Raw genomic sequence first — 14,905 nt, 5'->3', positions numbered from 1 at the left:
ATAAATTAGCAGTCTCTGATATATGTTATGAACAGGAACACAAAACCAATCATGATAACTTATCAGATCTAATTTGTGTCATGATCTAAATGCTCTCAACTTTCTCTCAAACATTCATAATCGGAAAGCCGATACTCACTTGGCCAAGTTTCTCAAACATACACCACTATTTTGATGTCTATTTATACTCTTGCACCCTTTTGATGCTGGCCCCCCTTCTTCGACATTAACAGTCTCTCTTGTTACATTTGGTGCATCTAGTTTTATTCTTATGGCATACGTGCTTAAAGGAATAATTAAAGAAGAAAAAAAGATGGCATGTGGGAAAATTGGAGCTCTATGTAACTGATTGCATGAAACTATATGAATTTTCTGTACATAACTTAACGCTATCGCAACCAATTTAACAAATTTTTCCTATGTTTCCTCCTTTCTTTGCAGTTTAATTTACGTACACGGATGAAGATACATAATGAAAGAGAGAAATCCATGTATGAGATTTAATGAAGATTTGAGAGTGTAGGCTTTCGAGTTAAAAGAAGGCTACTCTATCTCTGGTGATGTGATTGAAAAATAAAGTTTATGCTAATCATTGAGCAAACACTTTTCTATTCCTTTTGTATCCTCTTTCATTTTCGTACAGCCATATTTAAGATTACTCGAGACCTGGGAACTCTTTAGAGCTTTATGTGTCTCAATAGGCTCTTTTTTTCTTTTTCCAATTTATATATTTTCGTTGTTGTTCTAATTTATTTGAATATATTGTGGATAGAGCTTTGGCCATCTTCAAAGCAAAATGTTACAAGGAACGTTATCGCCTACTAATCATTTGAACCCCATAATTCAAAATCCTTGAAAAGTTTTGAAGGATTTTGAAAGTTACCTCCCTCACTATGTACAAATGTCATCCTCTCCCTCAGCATGTGTTAATACATGGTGTGGGAGAGGATGGCATCTACATGTTCTTGCACCACCTTCCAAGCCATGGCTACGTGCTTTTCCTCAGTGAGACTTGCTCCAATGGCGCAACGCAACACATACATCCCTCCAACTACAGCATGAGACATGTACACCCGACCCGACCCATTGATCGCCTCCAGCAACTTGCAATTCACTTCGTTTACACATTTCTCATCGCTTGGAGTTGGATTAGCCTTACTAATTGCGGAAGGTGAAATCCTAAAACACACCAAAGCAAAATTCCTAGGCACCACAACCTCAAACCTTTCGTCCGTCCTCACAAGCCCTTCGAAACGCTTCGCCATTTTCACATGGCTTCCGAGGAAGTTCCTAAGATTAGCCACCCCGTAGCTCCTGAGCACAAGCCATAGCTTGATGGCCCGGAACCTCCGGGTTAGGGCTATTTGCCAGTCTTTGAAGTCCACCACTCGCTTTGACTCGCTGGCCTTGTTCCTCAACACCTCAAGATCCGTTGACATTGATTTTGTCAACGCACTCGGATTCTTAACCCAAAGGCAACAACAGTCGAGAGCTGTAAAGAACCATTTCTGCGCATTGAAGCTGAACGAATTTGCACCCTCAATGCCATCGATATACTGCCGAAACTCAGGGCAAATGCAAGCACTTCCGGCATATGCAGCGTCCACATGAACCCACATGCCGTAATCTTTTGCCACGTCGCAGAGTGGCCCCAGCGGATCGACGGCTGTGGTTGCGGTTGTTCCCACGGTGGCACATAGATAGAATGGAACCAACCCAGCTTCCATGTCTGAACAAACAGTCAACCGTAGGGTTTCAGGGGACAGTGCAAAGGATGATGATATTGTGGTCTCGATGGCCCGGAAGTTCTTTGATGAGATCCCAACAATTTGGGACACTTTTTGAATCACGCTATGTGTTTGATCAGAGCCGTACACCACAAGTTTCCCTATATTCTCTTCACCAATTCGGCTCAGGATTTGGTCCCTGGCAGCTGCCATGGTGCAAACGACAGACTCATGAGTACTTCCATGCAACACACCGCCGCCGGTGCCGGAGAAGAGGAAAGAGTTGGGAAGTTTGAGCATATCTCCAAGCCAATCCATGACAATGGTTTCGAGTTCAGTCGCAGCTGGGGATGCCATCCAGTTGAACCCCACAACATTGAAGCAAGTGGTGAGCATTTCGCCGAGAAACCCTGCGGTGCTGATAGTTGCAGGGAAGTAGGCAAAGTGGTTAGGGCTTTGCCAATGTGTTAGGCCAGGGACAATGTGATCCTGCACGTCTCGGAGGATGGTTTCAATGGGTTCAGGGTTGTATGGGGCAGATTCTGGCAAGCGTTGTTTGAGATAGCCTGGTTGGACTTGGCTAAGAACTGGGTGTTTCTCTATGTTTTGGTAATAATCCGTAATGAAATCTATCATCATGTGGCCTTGTCTTCTCAACTCCACAAGGTCCAGAGGGCCAGACATGTGGGCAGAGTTGTTTTCTTGCGGATGGTCGAAATTTAGGCTACCCATTTGGATGTAATATTGGAAATGAGAAACACACAGCAAGGGCTGGGATTGGGATTTGGAAGAGTGAAATTAGAGTACTATTGAGTTCTTTCCACTTAGTGAAATCAGAATGGTTATATATATATATATATATATATATATATATATAGGGCTTTGTAGAATATAAAATCCCAGGTGGAGACTTCTAAGCCTTATACTTAGATTAAAGGAGATCTGCAACTTCTCTATTTATTGCCAACTAAGTTTAGGTTGAATGCCCGAACTTTAGCATGGTATCATAGCGGACAATTTATCCGCGTGTAGAACCCAGTTTGGCTAAATCCCTTATTGCTAATTGGTTTTGAGTTGAATGTTAGGAGTATCGGATTTTGTCCTTTTGTCTTAGGGTTGGGGTATTTTGCCCAAATTAGTTGTTATGTAGTCCAATTCTCTAAAGGGTCTTAGTGGACATTTGTTTGTTTATAGCATCCCATCCATTCATTTTAATTGATGCGATCTCACAACAATAATAATCCCACACCAAACAACATTTTAGTTCTTGTATATGCCTGCTCTCTATGTTGTGGTTGTTGCTTTTGTCCTATTAATTTGGTTTGAAATTGGCAGTTAGGTGATCTTTATCTATTTTTAATTTTAAGTCTAAAAGACCTTCCCAATCATTTGAGCCATGAAAACTATATGAATTTGCTATACAGAAAGTTTACAACTATGTGTATTGTAATTGAAAATGAAAGAGAAATCCATGTATGAGATTTGATGAAGATGTGAGAGCGTGCGTAGGCTTTCAAGTTAAAGAAAGACTACTCTAAACTCTGGAAATCTGATTGAAAACTAAAGTATATGCTAATTAATCGTCGAGCAACACTTTTCTATTTGCTTGTATCCTCTTTCATTTTCTTACAAACAGTATCTAAGATTACGCAAGACAAGACCTGGGAACAATTTAGAGCCTTGTGTGTCCCAATCAGTGTTTTTAAAGGCATGCGTAGGCGCGTATCGAGCGCGCCTCGTAGCAAGCGGCAGCAAATCGCCTCAAGGCGTCGTTTGTTTAGCATTCTACACGTTTTGCGTACATAATGACAGTGAGGCGGCGAAAAGCGGAGCAACGCGGTCGCTAAGGCGTCTGAGGCGCTAAGTTTTTCATGAAGAAGAAGATCAGATCTGACCTAACTTCTTTCATTAAACGACACCGTTGCCTCTTCTGTTTTTTTATTTATTCTTATACGCCTCTTATGGTCCCTTTTGAATGAAACTCATCGTTTTATTCAAGTTTTGCTTTTTCAAAAGCAAGTAGTTCCATTATAAAGCCCAACCAAAAAAAAAGCCCTTAATAATAAGAGTATGGGTTATTAATGTCCACTTAATAACATATTTAAGACTTTTTTCTTTTCAAAATAATACTGATTCATAGGTTATGTTAAATAAATTTTTACAATGATTAATATTGGGCTCAAGTAATCTGTATTTTTATATTCACTCTATAAAATAATATATGCTCGAAAAGCTTACGCTTCAATGCCTCAAGGCTTACACCTTGCCTTGTGGGACAAAAAATGTCTTGCCTGTACACCTCGCCTTTCAAAACATTGGTCCCAATAGGCTCCTTTTCCAATTTTTTTTCGTTGTTCTTGCGGTGGTTGGCCTTGATATTTATACCTACAGACTACGGTTGTTATTGGTTACTCCCTGGTCCATGTTCATTATTGTAAAATTTAAGAACATGTTCTAGTATATATTGGAAATATATTGTGGATAGAGCTTTGGCCATCTGCAAAACAAATTGTTCCAAGGAACGTTATTGCCTACTATCTATATGTGTATACTATATAATTTGAACACCCCATAATTCAAATTTAAGTATTCTCATGACCTCAGGCTTGGGGTTTTGTTTGCATCATCAATCCATGGTGGCGAGGATGGCATCTGCATGTTCTTGCACCACCTTCCAAGCCATGACTATATGCTTTTCCTCAGTGAGACTTGCTCCAATTCCGCAACGTAATACATACATCCCTCCAACCACAGCATGGCTCATGTGCACCCGACCTGACCCATTAATCGCCTCCAGCAACTTGCAATTCACCTCGTTAACTACACATTTTCCACCGTTTAACAACTTATCATGATCACTTGGGCTTACTAATTGCTGATGGTGAAACCCTAAAACACACCAAAGAGAACTTCCTAGGGGCCACAACCTCAAACCTTTTGTCCATCCCCACAAGCCCTTCAAACAACTTAGCTAATTTCACATCGCTCCTGATGAAGTTCCTAAGGTTGTTCACCCCATAGCTTCTAAGCACAAGCCAAAGTTTGATGGCCCGGAACCTCCGGCTCAAAGCTATTTGCCAGTCTTTGTAGTCCACAACTTGCTTCAAATCCGTGGCTTTGTTCCTCAAAAACTCCGGACTCGTCGAAAGTGAGCTCACCAAAGCACTTGGATTCTTAACCCAGAGGCAACAACAGTCGAGGTTTACGAAGAACCATTTGTGCGGATTGAGGCTGAATGAATCTACACCCTCAACACCATCGATAAAAGGTCGAAACTCAGGACAAATGCAGGCACTTCCAGCATATGCAGCGTCCACATGAACCCACATGCCGTGTTCTTTTGCCACGTCGCAGAGTGGCCCCAATGGATCAACGGCTGTTACTGCAGTTGTTCCAATTGTGGCACAAAGAAACAATGGGACAAGCCCAGCTTCTATGTCTGAACAAACAGTCGACTTTAGCACCTCAGGTGAAAGTGCAAATGATGTTGATTTTGTGGTCTCTATGGCCCTGAAATTCTTTGGGTGAATCCCAACAATTTGGGAGGCTTTTTGAAGCGTGCTATGTGTTTGATCTGATCCATACACAACTAGCTTTCCAATATTCTCTCTACCAATTTGGCTTAGCATTTGATCCCTGGCGGCTGCCATGGTACAAACAATGGCCTCACAAGTAGTGCCTTGCAATACACCGCCCCCGTTGCCAGAGAAGAGGAAAGAGTTGGGAAGTTTGAGCATATCTCCAAGCCAATCCATGACAATGGTTTCGAGCTCAGTTGCAGCTGGGGATGCAATCCAATTGAACCCCACAACATTGAAACCAGTGGTGAGCATTTCGCCGAGGAACCCTGCGGTGCTGATAGTTGCAGGGAAGTAGGCAAAGTGGTTAGGGCTTTGCCAATGTGTTAGGCCAGGGATAATGTGGTCCTGAACGTCTTGGAGGATGGTTTCAATAGGTTCAGGGTCGTATGGGGCAGATTCTGGCAAGCGTTTTTTGAGATAGCCCGGTTGGACTTGGGTAAGAACTGGGTATTTTTCAATTGTTTTGTAATAATCAGCAATGAAGTCTATGACCATGTGGCCTTGCCTTCTGAATTCCTCAGGGTCTAGAGGGCTAGTGGTCATGTGGGCAGAATTGTTTTCTTGTTGATGCTCGAATACGAGGCTGGCCATTTGGATGTAATATTGGAAATGGGAAACACACAACGAGGGCTGGGATTGGAAGAGTGAAATAAGAATTGTTATTGAGTACTTGAGTTCCACTTAGTGAAATCAGCATGGTTATAAATAAAGGGGTTTTATAGAATATAAAATCCCAGGTGGAGAATTCTAAGCCTTATATTTCGATTACAGGAGATGTTCAACTTCTCTATGTATTGCTGACTAATAAGTTTAGGTTGAATGCCTAATTTTAGCGTGGCCGGTATCATAGCGGACAATTTATCCGCGTGTAGAACCCAGTTTGGCTAAATGCGTTAGGGTTTGGGTACTTCGCATAAATTAGTGTCTGCCATAAGAGTTAATCCCAACTCATAACTAGTTGTTATGTAGTCCAATTCTCTCCAGGGTCAGGTTGAAGGCAGATACATAGTACATAGTAGGCAAATCTATAGCAGGTGTGTGATCCCACACAAAACAACAGTTCAATTCCAGTCGCCCTAATTCTTGTATGGCTGCATTTATGCTTAGTTGCACAATGTGCTATGTGTCGTGTTTTTGTTGTTTTCGTCCTATTTCGTTATCGACCAGATGCGTATCTACTTCTTTGGTGGCTAGAAATTGGCTGTTAGGTGGTATTTATTTATTTTCAATTTTAAGTCTAAATAGGTTTTAATTGAGTCTTTCTTATACATTGAATTAATTTTTTATATCCCCATTTTTCTCCTTGAGGCGAATCATTGAAAACGAATTGAAACTTTGATTTCATGCATCTTTTTCCCTATTAGTTATGAATGCTATTTGAATATCTTCATTATTTCTTTATTAAACAGCAAATCTCAACCACAAACTGCGCCTAACTTGTTTGACAAGGACGGTCCGCACAAATTAATTTACCTGGGGCATTTCATCAAACACCAGGGTGCCACTTTTGCCCAACTAAATTACAACCGACCCACAAGTTGCAATAAGGACATACAATGGTTTTTACTCTAAGACTCTAAGACTGCACCCATTAGTTGATGCATAATTGTGATTTTAAATTATATGAAACTATGTCTGTTTAAAAAAAATGATCAATTTTGCAAAGATTTCTTTTGGCAGATGTTCTAATTGGCATCAGCAACTTTGTGTTTTGGGTGTTTGTTGATGCTCCATGATAAATTTTATAATAAGTTCATCATATTTCTTAAACCTTGTGAGAGATCCATGATGAAAGAGCCAAGAAATGATAACAAAATGTGGAGACATTTCAAGTTGTTAACTGTCAAAGTTTACAAGTTTAAAAACTAAGTGCATAATCTGATTCCATCATCTCTACTTGAAGAGCATGTGCTTGTGCTTGTGCTTCTCTTGTAGGCGAAGGTATGTCTTCAGGGTCTCTTTTGGGTTTTACCCATCTCCCATGAGCATTACAAACTAGCCCTTTATGTGGCAATTGGTACCAACATTGTGGGATTCTAAGATCATCCACCAACATGTCACATCCCTTGTTCACCAAGGCAAAGTCCCTCCTAGCATTTGACCTAAAAGTAGTTTCTGTGCTTAGAAAACCATCCACAAGATGAAGGTAGGTCTCAAGGCTATGAAACCCCGGCAAATTGAACCCGCCATGCTTGAGGTAAGGCGACGAACCAACCTCGAGCTTCAGTTCAGCTCCAACATGTGTGTAAACCCAGTCCAATGTGCCGGTTATGTCATCAAATTTCTGCAGACCCTCATTCAAAACAAGCCCTGGCATTTTAGGCACCATGTCCTGCTTAACCACAACCCTCAAGGTCTTAACCCCCATTTGGTTGAGCTCATCTTTGAAGGCAATATTGCCAACTCTAGGTGCACCAAAGGAAACCACACTGATGGGAAGGCCAGGAATTGTTTCTGCAGCTTCATAAGCATTGAGCAAAGCCAAGGCACCACCCAAGCTGTGCCCTGTAATTGTAAGGCTCACTTCTTCACCTTGTGCTCTATAAAATTCCAACAGCCTTGTCACTTCTTTCATGACTTGCTCTGAGGCACTGGACTTGTTGTACCTTGTAGTCTCACACTTGGCAGTGTAAATCCCATGGAACCCATGTTCAACTTTGGCCTCTCCATGCCCAATTGGCTCCAGTTTCCTCTGAAAATCCTCATACCACTCAGATGGCGCCACCGTCCCTCGCCAAGCCACCACAATATCCCTCCTTCCAATCCTTCTTGTCTCCAAATCATCACTGACAGCAACAAATCCCATCCAGTTTGAGTGTTTGCTCCAAGTGTCAGCCAAATGAGACCTCTCCAGCCAACTCGGCATGTCGATGTGAGACATTGCATAAATGTATTTGCTCACTGTGTAGCCATTTTTGCTTAGACCCAACACATCAAAAAGCTTGTTGTGGTTGTACCTGCAGCTCCCACAGTACTCTGAGAATGAATCGAAATCAAAAGCATCATACGTTGCTTGTGCAAATTCACCATATTTGACAATCTCTCTTCTTAGCCAAGGGTGCAGAGGGTCCAAAAGACCATCCCAATCATTTGAGCCATGAATTTCACGCCATTTTTCTGATATGCTGTCCTTTGGGGAAGTTGTGGGAGTTGAAATTTTCTCTTCAGTAAACAAATTCCAATTAGTAGAGTGAGTGTTGGTTCTTGGAGGGGTATCGATATGAAGGTGAAGGAGATGGGCTAGTGATTCAGCTAGACGATTGGCTTTGTTTGATGTCTTTGTTTGCTGGTGATCAAGAACAGCTTCTTGATGATGACTAGAACGGATTAAGGAAAACCGGGTTGCGCCAGAGGCAGCTTGAGTGACCGGAAGATGGGTGTACATCATACTTGAAAGTGCCATGGTTGACTTTGTTGATGCTGCTTAAATTTCAAAGCACACAGGCCGGAAAATTAGGACTCGAACTCTTGTGGTGGATGTGGAGATTAAGTGCTCTACCACTGGAGTTACGAGGTCCTGCGGATTGAAAATTAGGCTTAGAAGATGAAGGAATTGAGGTTGGAAATGAGAGAATGGGGAACAAAGGGATCAATTTATATACAAAGGTAAGGATAGAAGACTCAACAATCATGTCAAGAAAATGGGATTTAAATAATGAATGTGTCACGCGTGGTTCGAAAGACTCAAGATATAGAAATATTTGTGTGTTGATTGACCATATGTATTTAATTTGGACTTGTTCTGGTTGATTTAGACATGGTCACATGTGTAAATCCCAATCTACCCAGCCTAACAACCCAAGCTCTAAAGGTTTGACCCTGATCATAGAGGAAATGACCAAGACTGCCACTTAGAAAAGCTATATAATGGCATTGGTAATATTTTGAAACAATGAGGGCAATGCATAGGCAGACAGACCATGGCAACTTCAAGGCAAAGGTGCAACATATAGAACAAAGAAAAGATAAATACCCATTAGAAAAAGTACCTAACAAATGACTTTGACTTTCAACACGAAGTCACGGAATCCAAACCCTTCTTTTCACACCATACTCATTTAATCACGTTCTACCGTGTATAATTACAGTTTAATTAGAAACATAAGCATCGAATTGCGACCTATAAGTGCAATTTTATACTCCCTAGCCTCTTCGCACGTGCTTTTACGTCTACGAGAGGTTTTTTTTTAAAATATTTTATTTTATTTTATTTTAAAATTAAAAAAAATAATGAATAGTAATATTTCATAAAAATAAGACATATTATCTGATTTTAATTTTAATTTTAATTTTTTTAATATAAAAAATATGAATTTACCATATTATCCTCATTTAATTAATAATTTTAATTCTTAATATTTGAATTAATCAAGGACATTTTATGATATTTTGAACAATAATAAAATGAAGGTCACTAATAATATACTTAATCAAAGTTGACCCACAAAAAGCCTCAATCCATGGCAACAGAGGCAACTGGGAAGCTCTCGGCTCATACCTTAACCTAGCCGAACCTTTTTGTTCTGGTTCTTCCACCCATACATATATCACCAAAAACAAGCAACCAAAACAAGAAATGAAAAAAAGTCTTTCAATTGACAATACTTCATTCAGTTGTTAACCATAAAGCAAAATTAATTCGAACCCGGCTATAACACAAAGAAAACGGGATGGGAAAAACCTTTGATTTCGGTATAACAGTTGATGCAAGTGCCTTCTATCAACCATACAGCTTAATTCATAGGATCCATTTGGTTTTACTTTGTAATAAATATGATGTTATCTCCTTCAGCTTTCCACCCACCACTAACTTAGGTTAAGAAACAAACCAGCTCTTCATATGTATGCCGCCCCAAGTCCAATGATTCAATAGGCAAGAAGAGGTTTTGAATCCCGGCAAATTGACAAGCAATTAGCTAGCTCGAAAGTCCAGGAAAAGATGCAATTTCTGCACTAGAAGCTCGCGTGTTCCAAAAGGAGGCTTGTCACTGATGATCCAATCCTTCTCAAGAAGACCCTTCTTACCACTGCTTGCCATCTGATCATGGAAAGTAGACACAATATGGTAGATTGAGTTCCTGAAGAACATCAGCAATCGCATATGCTTTTGAATGAAGGGGGCCAGCTCTCTTTTTACCCATGCCAATATTCCCCGCACTAGAGGTTCTCAATTTAAAACCAGTCGACCCCATAAAATGCTGTGCATATTGCAAATTGGTCTTCTTCCCCATGTATGATTCAACAGCAAGAAGACAAGAAATCAGTGTTGATATCACAGCAGCATTACTGCCAGAAAGCTGGGCAACCCCAAATCTGTCCTCTCTGTGTGAGCATGTAGTCAGTGAGGCAGCCGTCCAGGCACACCACGCATATAGCTGCATAAGAGGAAATATATATATAACTATTAGACTTTTTCGTCGATGAGAAATCAAAGATATTGTCTGTTTAGTTTACCCATTTCTTTTCCCACTTTTTCTGTAGAAAATCATCAACATATCATCAAGAATCTCTATGCACATTCATTTCAGTAATTTTGTGCCTAGAGGCTCATATATCTCCACACATCTCCATACATGGACCAACTAATAACTAGCAAAAACAATTGACGATATTTTTAATATTCAATAACACTATTTAAAGCCTCATGATAAAGAATGCTGAAGATTGGAGCATTGTTCTTCACATGCATTAACTCCAAGTTGCGACCAGCCAATGAGCATAATGACCATCCTTTTGTGAGGAATTGGCTCCTACAAATAATAATTAACAATGCCCAGAAGGAAAGGAGGCAAAGTACCTGTACCATGTTGTTTTATCATAAAATATGTATGGATAACTCCATGCATGATGTTAGTTCACAGTTTGAGTAAATGAAGTATGACATACTAAAAAAAATAATGCACACACTTGCAGGCACGTATCCACAAGTGTAATCAAGAAAGTTTCTGTTTACCTGGAAGTTGTTCAATGGCTCAGAGTATTTTGGGTCTAGTCGCTGGTCAGTTGGCGACAGTAACTGATTCGATATTTGGGAGCTTTTTTCAACAGAACTTTCCAAGCCTTCGCCCAACTTTGATGCAAGCTGCTCCAGAGGCCGCAAGCATACATATATAACTCTTTTGTAAGTTTCACCACTTTCTTCAAAAAATGCAGCTCGTCGCCAAGTATCAACATTATTCTCACAAACCATATAGAGATCAAGATATGCAAGATACTGGAGAAGAGAATTAGGACTGCTTTCTTCCAGAGCTGAAAGGAGATGCTCACTTGGATTTGTTTCTGCTGCTGCTGATCCTTTAGGTGGTGCAAATACAAACCTCTTTGTATGAAGAACCTAGATTCCAACACAATGTCAAAAAATATAGATTGATATTAGAAGACAGACATGGTTTACTATCAAAGGAAGGGCAGTATACAACATGAACATGAAAACTGCTGATTCAATTAATCCAGACCATTTGTAATAGCAGACATAATAGCACCCATGTACACAAATTCTTTAACCAAAAAAGAATAAAAAGTATAAGAGATCAAGCTGTATGATTTATAAAGTTTCCCATATAGCAAGTTTTCTAGTGTCACTGGGCAGCTTAAGTTCACATCCTAGAAAAGTTGCTAAGTTCATATAAAAATTCCATCTAAAGCTACTGACACCAAACACTTGATTTAGCTTAGGTTCAAATTATAAATGAAGTTTCTTTGACGGGTTCTTACATTAGGAAGAAACAAGGATATACGTATTAAACTGAATTATACAGGGCATATAAGAACATTTCTTAAATTTGCGCCAAAGGAAATTTTAAATAAATAACATAGCTGTGAAGCATGGACACAGACATAGGGCACAGGCATTTAGGAGTTAAGAGCTTTACGAAGTGTTAGTGAATGAAAGAAGAAATATCTCAGAATTTTCAAATACAAGTCCAAGGAGAATGAAGTCTAGAGGTTCAAGGCCAACACCATACCCATAAGGACCCTATTGCAATCATATGAGATACAGTCATATTAAAGTAGCACAGCATTGAGATAATTCTCAATAGCATTTAATTTAAGAATCCAAATTGGCACCAAGAAAAGGCTTAAAATATTGTTTATCCACCAATATGAAAAGCCATAAAAAGGCATAGAAGAAGAAACCAGTCAATTATTTACTTGACAATGTAAAAAATAGCTTAATTCCATAATATGACATCAGAGAGAAAAAAATTGAAAAATAAAATATAAGAAAGAAACAAAAATAGACAACCAATTGAACAGGTCTATGCTTCATGAAGCTCTAGTTTATTGCACTCATGACTTCTGTTACTTTTATGTCACATTCATTTTTATAATTGTACAGGGATGGGAACTAATGAAGCATTGGAAGGGGGTAATACAACACGCAAGAAATTTTCATATACCCTGGTACTTCTATATTCAAAGAATCATACACCTAATCTCATACAAACCAAAGAAGTGGATATTTGAAAAGAAAAAAAAAACAAGAACTTGCAGCAGAACAAACATCAAAATATATATTTTAGTTTATCTACGACAGCAATGTTTTTGTCAACCATGTGCAGTAGTATTGACATTAATGAAAATTAGCAACCATGTTAATATGTTTGAAGAACCAAACCTGATGTAAATGGTGACTTATTTCCCAGCAGAGAAACACTAAGAAACTCCCAATGTAAAATATAATCTGCTCAGCAATGACCTTTCCGATTGTAGCTTGGTTCTGAAGCTGGTGGGGCAGAAACACCACCAGAAAAGCTGAAAATAGGGATGCCAGGCAGGATAGCTTCAAGGATCGTGTGATAGCTGAAGGGAGTCCCATCTTGAAGCTGAAAAAAGGAGGACGCTGTTGACATAAGCAATTAGAGTAAGAGCCATGACTTGTGTGAGGAGAAAGCAAAAGGCAACATGAGGATATTTAAACAGGCTAACAATTAATTAAGACTGAAAACTTAGTAAATCTGAGTGCAACTCAAAGAGTCTCAACTCTCAACCGGTAAATTTAACATGCTTCTACATCCAACGCGTATTGCAGCTCATAAACAAGAAAATTAAAAATATCTAAAAATGGGAAAACCCTTAATTACTCAGAGAACCCAATGACAGATAGCATCTCATCATATTTAACATGATTTGGCAATTTATAGCAAAACTAGGATTGTTTCTTTCTTTTGCTCCCCCCTCCTTTTGAGCTCTACATCATAAAACATGAAACTACTGTAATCATCCTAGATATCTAAGGTATGAACGCAATTTATCGAAATATGATTAGTTGTGTGTGCAACTAGAAACTCACTTTCAATCAATTGACTAGGGTATTTGAACATCTAATCATAGTAATCTACCATTTTATCCAAACCCAGATGCTCTTTACTCCACTAAAACAAACACAGAATGAAACATTATTTTACACAGCCTGCACACTTTGAACCAGCCATTCATTTTACTTCTGCTACTTCCAGGTTTCCCAGCAACCAAAGCTATAGCACCAAAAACTATAACACACTATAGCAGCAAAGAGTATAACATAATTTTTCTTTTAGGACAAAGAAGAAAACAGAGACAGATTCAAAAGATGTACATAAGTAGCTGAAAGCTGACCTGAATAATGGGAAACTCGAAGACCCATCTGCGGTAATAGACATAATACAAGCCATAAAGCAAACCCATCACAAAACCCCTAAACCCCACTGCCCCAATCATCCCAACCCCATCACCAAATTTCACACACACCGAAACCACCGCAACGAACCCCGAAACCGCCACTGCTGCCAAAAACAGCAGGAACCCGACCGATAACTTAGCCCGAACCCGAGACTCGGGAGACTCTGATAAATCGGAGCCACCGGGAACGAAAAGGAAGCGTATGAGGCCGAGAGCGAGCTGAAGAGGAGAGACTAGGCCGTGGGGGTGGGGTGAGGAGATGAGGGAGAGTGAGAAGGAGAAGAGAAGCTGTGAAAGGTGGAAGGTCAAGAATGTAATAAAGGAAAAAACATACGGGGCAAAGGGGAATGGGGGTTTGGCGGTGGAGTGAGAAGTGGAAGAGATGGTTGATGAGAGGGTTTTGAAGATGAAGAAGATGACAGTGGAGGGGATAGATTGCCATATGAGGAACCCTAAGAAGCGGTTGTGGACCACCATGCCTGGTGGCGAAGATGAAGCCATTGGTTTTCAAAGGGTTTTGTGTGGGTTTTTGGAGGTTCAGACAAATGGGTCTTGTGTTGTGGCTTTGAAATCTTTCATGGAGAGTTTTATGGTGGCGTTTGAGGTTTTTGGCCCTGCTGAGAGGCGCCAACTATGAGCGTAGCTTGGTCTAATTGATGGTTTTATTTTTTCTTTTTTTTTTTCAAAAAAATTGTATTTATTTCTATTGCTTTTTTAATTATATAAATTATTTTAAATTAATCTGATCTATAAAACGAAATTCGAACTTGAGTGCAAGGAAGAACGCTGCCCTAATCAATTAGCCTAATCCGTCTGCGCTTTTTTTTTTCTTTTTTAATAAGAATCAAGATTGCTTTAATCAACAGGAACATGATTTGTTTGCAAATTGTAAATCAGAGGAAACAACAAAGTAACAAACTAAATCATGAAATCTAA

The 14,905-nt window shown here is 39.7% G+C and overlaps 3 protein-coding genes and 1 pseudogene across 4 annotated transcripts; all 4 read right to left on the bottom strand.

Moving 5' to 3' along the window:
• Nucleotides 1-674: 674 nt before the first annotated feature.
• LOC103325175 (phenylacetaldehyde synthase pseudogene) lies at nt 675-2,577 on the bottom strand (annotated as a pseudogene). Its single transcript, XR_016125053.1, has one exon. The product of XR_016125053.1 is annotated as a phenylacetaldehyde synthase pseudogene (transcript).
• A 1,579-nt stretch (nt 2,578-4,156) lies between these two features.
• On the bottom strand, nt 4,157-6,001 carry LOC148918502 (phenylacetaldehyde synthase-like). Its single transcript, XM_089047904.1, is given in 2 exon segments — nt 4,157-4,585; nt 4,587-6,001. Coding segments are annotated over 2 exon segments (1,545 nt in total). The 5' UTR covers nt 5,900-6,001; the 3' UTR covers nt 4,157-4,353.
• Nucleotides 6,002-7,113: 1,112 nt separating this feature from the next.
• Nucleotides 7,114-8,932, bottom strand: DLAH (alpha/beta-Hydrolases superfamily protein). Its single transcript, XM_008227316.3, has one exon. It carries the CDS (start codon nt 8,709-8,711, stop codon nt 7,167-7,169), a length of 1,545 nt encoding a protein of 514 aa, XP_008225538.1. The 5' UTR covers nt 8,712-8,932; the 3' UTR covers nt 7,114-7,166.
• A 1,143-nt stretch (nt 8,933-10,075) lies between these two features.
• LOC103325174 (nucleoporin protein Ndc1-Nup protein) lies at nt 10,076-14,605 on the bottom strand. Its single transcript, XM_008227317.2, is given in 5 exon segments — nt 10,076-10,388; nt 10,390-10,683; nt 11,262-11,642; nt 12,927-13,151; nt 13,907-14,605. Coding segments are annotated over 5 exon segments (1,632 nt in total). The 5' UTR covers nt 14,471-14,605; the 3' UTR covers nt 10,076-10,220.
• Between the last annotated feature and the right edge of the window lie 300 nt (nt 14,606-14,905).

The sequence above is a fragment of the Prunus mume genome, linkage group LG3, assembly GCF_029339155.1.
Source record: "Prunus mume cultivar Tortuosa linkage group LG3, ASM2933915v1, whole genome shotgun sequence".
NCBI lineage: Eukaryota > Viridiplantae > Streptophyta > Magnoliopsida > Rosales > Rosaceae > Prunus > Prunus mume.
This window is presented reverse-complemented; position numbering and strand designations above follow the sequence as displayed.

Excerpts from the sequence above, each read along its gene's own strand:
- DLAH (XM_008227316.3), bottom strand. The coding sequence starts at position 8,711 with ATGGCACTTTCAAGTATGATGTACACCCATCTTCCGGTCACTCAAGCT.